This window comes from Rhinoderma darwinii, chromosome 4 (assembly GCF_050947455.1).
Source record: "Rhinoderma darwinii isolate aRhiDar2 chromosome 4, aRhiDar2.hap1, whole genome shotgun sequence".
NCBI lineage: Eukaryota > Metazoa > Chordata > Amphibia > Anura > Rhinodermatidae > Rhinoderma > Rhinoderma darwinii.
This window is the reverse complement of record NC_134690.1, coordinates 11,082,200-11,086,997: the sequence shown is the minus strand read 5'-3', so window position 1 is coordinate 11,086,997 and position 4,798 is coordinate 11,082,200. Positions and strand designations below refer to the sequence as shown.

Here is a 4,798-nt window from a genome sequence, read left to right as displayed (position 1 = left end):
CGCGGTGCTAGTGACCCCACTAATATAGCTGTAACTAAAACTAGACTATATAGTATATACGCAATCATGCTTACATATTAAGCTCAGACGAAGCCGTCTTACTTGCTATCTTGGGAGCCAAACCTAGGACTGCAACTTACTCAAGAAGAGAGGCAGGGCTTAACAGAGGCAGAGTGAAGGCAGTCATGGGGGCCTTCATTAGGCCCCTGAGCTGCCATTACAACCATTGACACCAGACAATTGGGTAGTGGGTGGGCGATGAGCTGTCGGAGGGGTACGCCCCCCTCTTTCTAATGCCTCAGATGCTGCAGTCGTGATTGACCACAGCATTTGAGAGGTTAAATGGCCAGGAACAGCGCGTGAGCGCACTCCATACTTCTCAACCCTGCACCAGGATGTACCGGCACGTCCTGGTGCATGAAGGAGTTAAAGGGGTTCTACAATTTAGATAATCCCTACTTGTTAGAAATGTCCCTTGACAATAAGCGAATCCCACGGTCCGTGAACTGCGGACGGCCCGCGGATGACACTCCGTGGCCGTCCATGCAGTAATCACAGATTGTGCACACGGCTACGGCCATGTGCATGAGGCCTGATTTCCCTGCAGTGCAAGCACAGGAAAAATTAGGAATTAGACAGAACTTATTTAAATCGATTGGATGCCTTTGTAATGCAGGACAAGACCTTCAGAGAGAGACACTCTCTCTAAAACTGCTCTCCACTCTGGCCAAAAGATGAGGGTCCATGCTCCTCTATTTACTCAAAATTTCCTAAATGGGTGTATGAAAATGGGTTTTCTAGACTGGGCAGCCTCTTTAACCTTCAAAAAGGTGATAGACCATCTGCCACTGATGGGCTACATTATTATGTCCGTGTGTGGGCCTGGAGGATAAGAGGATTCTCTGGTACTCTGGTGGACCAGTCTGACCATACTTTCCTGGCACTGTCACAGGATCCTGTTTAAGTCCTGATATTATTTTTGCATGTGGTACAGATTTGCATTGGAATCAAACATGTTCCTATAATTTACATGAGTTATAGCCCGAAAGAGAACTATAAAGAAGCCATTAGGACCTGATCCTTACACAAAGCCGAGAACAAGACGGTGGAGACCAGAGAAGTAATGGAAGAAAGAAAGATCAACGTGCACATTATGGAATTTCTCCTTCAGTTTATTATTTCTCTTGTTCTCTACATTGAATGCTTCATTGGGATAACACTAAATATCACAATTGTGATTGCTAAATACATCAAATGGAGAACTCTGAAGTCTTTTCAAACCTGTGACAAGATACTGAGTTGTTTGGCCATTTCCAGAACCTTGTACCTTCTTAATGAGATTATTTTCGAAGTGATCCTTGAAATAAATCCTTGGTGGTTGGATGACATTGTTGTTCTTTCGATAATATTTTCAGACATAATGTTTCTGTACTACACTAATCTCTGGTTTGCCACCGTCCTCTGCGTCTTTTATTGTGTGAAGATCACAAGCTACAACTGGAAGTTCTTAAACTTCCTGAAGACCAAGATCTCCACCCTGGTCCCATGGCTCCTTCTGACTTCTCTTGTGATTTCTGTAATTTTTAGTCTTCCTTCCGGGTGCTACATTTATGGCTTATTACCACAGAATGTTGATTCTGAATTACATGATCGAGACAGAAATATATCGAAATTTGTGGACAATAATGGTTTTGACTTTCACGTTTTATTCTGGATGTTCTTCACTGGGTCAATTCCATCATTTCTGATATTTTGTGTCGCAAATTGCCTGTTAATTCATTCTCTTGTGACGCACACCCGGCGTGTGAGGAGCAGCGGGTCGGGATTTCAAAGCCCAAACTTAGATTCTCACTTGAGTGCTGTGAAAAGTATGAGCTTCTTCTTACTGCTACAGACTTTATTTTTTCTATGTATGATTGTTTCAACTTCTTTTCTTTTAATTGATAGTCAAGTTCTCTTTTTCATCAACTCAATAGTCATGTGCTGCTCTCCAGTACTCCATTCCCTCTACATCATCTTGTCCAGCAGTGAGATGAAGAAGACGGTTCTCTCATTGTTCTTTGGTCTTATGAAATGTTCATTTTCAGAAGAGCAGATTTAATACAATCATTTTTTTCAATTTCAATGTTATTTACTTAGTATGTTGCTTTCTTCAACTATATTAATGCATCTTAATACAAATGGTTTTATCTTTAAGACAGTTTTCCGCTTCTAGTGTGAAAAACACTGCTCTGAAAAAGTTACAATGTTTTTTTTTTTAATTTTGCTAATATACAAGTACAAAAATTTACACAGCATAAAGAAAGTCCATCCATCTTCCTACCCCAAACCCACTTCCCTGAGCGCAAGGGGGAAATAAAAGTACAAGGAAGCCAGAATTATTTACCAATTGACCCAGAAATTGTATTTGTCTTTAAAGCAAGGGCTTTGTTTCCCAAATATGAAGTCACTCGCTTAGATTTTATTTTTTAGATCAAAACTATAGTAGACCATAGAGTTACAGAAGGAGACTGAAACGATAAGCATAATTTACTAATAATATTGTGGACCACAAAGAGTAACATAGATACATGAACAAGGTGAGAAGTATAAGGGGTTAGGGGGGTATATTAAATTATTCCCAGGTATACAAATCTTGAAATCAGCAGGAATAAAAATATCAAAGACATTGTTGCCTCTTCCCAATACATATAAATCTTGGGACAACGCCAGTGAATCTAATCTGTTTCTGTCTCAAAACATTTTGGCCAATTTTCAGATTCTCTTTTGCCTATTTGATGATAAAAACTTGGTGGGATGTTCATAAATTGATCCATAGATATTCGAAATGGATCCAAAGGCCATTTGGTTTAAGACTTAAGTAACAATTCCTTACACTCCTCTTTCAAAAGGGATTTATAATATCCTCGAAATAAAGCGCTCTTTGTAACCGATCTCCACTCTGGCCATGCGATGAGGATCCTGAACAGTGGATGCCCCTCTATTCACTCAGAGTGTCCTAAATCGGTGAATGGAAAGGTGATAGACCATCTGCCACTGATGGGCTACATTATTATGTCCGAGTTTGGGCCTGGAAGATCAGAGGATTCTCTGGTACTCTGGTGGACCAGTCTGACCATACTTTCCTGGCACTGTCACAGGATCCTGTTGAAGTCCTGATATTATTTTTGCATGCTGTTCTGATTTGCATTGGAATCAAACATGTTCCTATAATTTACATGAGTTATAGCCCAAAGAGAACTATAAAGAAGCCATTAGGACCTGATCCTTACACAAAGCCGAGAACAAGACGGTGGAGACCAGAGAAGTAACGGAAGAAAGAAAGACCAACGCGCACATTATGGAATTTCTCCTTCGGTTTATTATTTCTCTTGTTCTCTGCATTGAATGCTTCATTGGGATAACACTAAATATCACCAAATGGAGAACTCTGAAGTCTTTTCAAACCTGTGACAAGATACTGAGTTGTTTGGCCACTTCCAGATCCTTGTATCTTCTTAGTATGTTTATTTTTGAAGTAGTCCAAGAAATAAATCCATGGTGGTTGGATTTCGATGTTGTTTTTTCGATAATGTCTGCAGACATAATGTTTCTGTACTACACTAATCTCTGGTTTGCCACCGTCCTCTGCGTCTTTTACTGTGTGAAGATCACAAACTACAACTGGAAGTTCTTCATCTTCCTGAAGACCAAGATCTCCACCATGGTCCTATGGCTCCTTCTGACTTCTCTTATGATTTCTGTAATTTTTGGTATTCCCTCCGGGTGGTACTTTTTGGAGCAACAGAATTTTTTAAATGTTTCAGACAAAAATATATCGGGATACGCAGTTAACAATTATCTCAACTCTTACGCTTTTTACTCGATGTTCTCCACTGGGTCAATTCCACCATTTCTGATATTTTGTGTTGCAAATTGCCTGTTAATTCATTCTCTTGTGACACACACCCGGCGGGTGAGGAGCAGCGAGTCGGGTTTTCAAAGCCCAAACTTAGATTCTCACTTGAGCGCTGTGAAAAGTATGAGCTTCTTCTTACTGCTGCAGATTATATTTTTTCTTTGTATGACTCTTTCAATGTTTGGTATTTTATTTGATAGTCAAGTTCTCTTTTTGATCAACATAATAGTCATGTGTAGCCCTCCAGTTCTCCATTCCCTCTACATCATCTTGTCCAGCAGTGAGCTGAAGAAGATGTTTCTCTCATTGTTTTTTGGTCTTATGAAATGTTCATTATCTGAAGAGAAGAATTATTAAAAGATTTTTTCAATCTCAATTTTATTTACTTAGGATCCTTAATATTGGCCCTAAAAATGAGCGCTGAGCGCTATGATCAGTAATGTATGGGGAAGAGCAATTGTGATCACTCATCCCCATGCATTCCCATCCTGTCAGCAGCACATCTTATTTACACAGTGAGATGTGCTGCCGACAATGATAATATTTATTGCTGCATAAACGGCACGGTCAATCATTGATCAAGCGATAGCTCCTTCATCGGCTGATTGTTTCCCTGATTACAACGCTCATTTGCCCGATAATTTGCCTGTGTAAAAGGGCCCTTAGTGTACGCATGTTGCATTTTTTTAAGGATTCTAATGCATTTTATATAAATTATTTTATTGTCTTTAAGTGATTTTTTTTGTATTGTTTGTAAAAAACAGTGCTCTAAACAAAAGTTTTATTGGGTTTTTCATTTTGCAACAATAATAATAATAATAGAGTACAAAAATCTACCTACCCCAAACCCACTTCTCTCTGTGCAAGAGGGGAAAAAAAGGAAGAGGGAATCCATAATTA

The 4,798-nt window shown here is 39.5% G+C and overlaps 2 protein-coding genes across 2 annotated transcripts; both read left to right on the top strand.

Annotated features, from left to right (window-relative positions):
* Positions 1-1,123: 1,123 nt before the first annotated feature.
* Positions 1,124-2,101, top strand: LOC142759676 (taste receptor type 2 member 9-like). The gene has a single exon (XM_075862119.1). The coding sequence runs from the start codon at positions 1,124-1,126 to the stop codon at positions 2,099-2,101; it is 978 nt and encodes a 325-aa protein (XP_075718234.1).
* A 1,470-nt stretch (positions 2,102-3,571) lies between these two features.
* Positions 3,572-4,255, top strand: LOC142759672 (taste receptor type 2 member 9-like). The gene has a single exon (XM_075862105.1). The coding sequence runs from the start codon at positions 3,572-3,574 to the stop codon at positions 4,253-4,255; it is 684 nt and encodes a 227-aa protein (XP_075718220.1).
* The last annotated feature ends 543 nt before the right edge of the window (positions 4,256-4,798 follow it).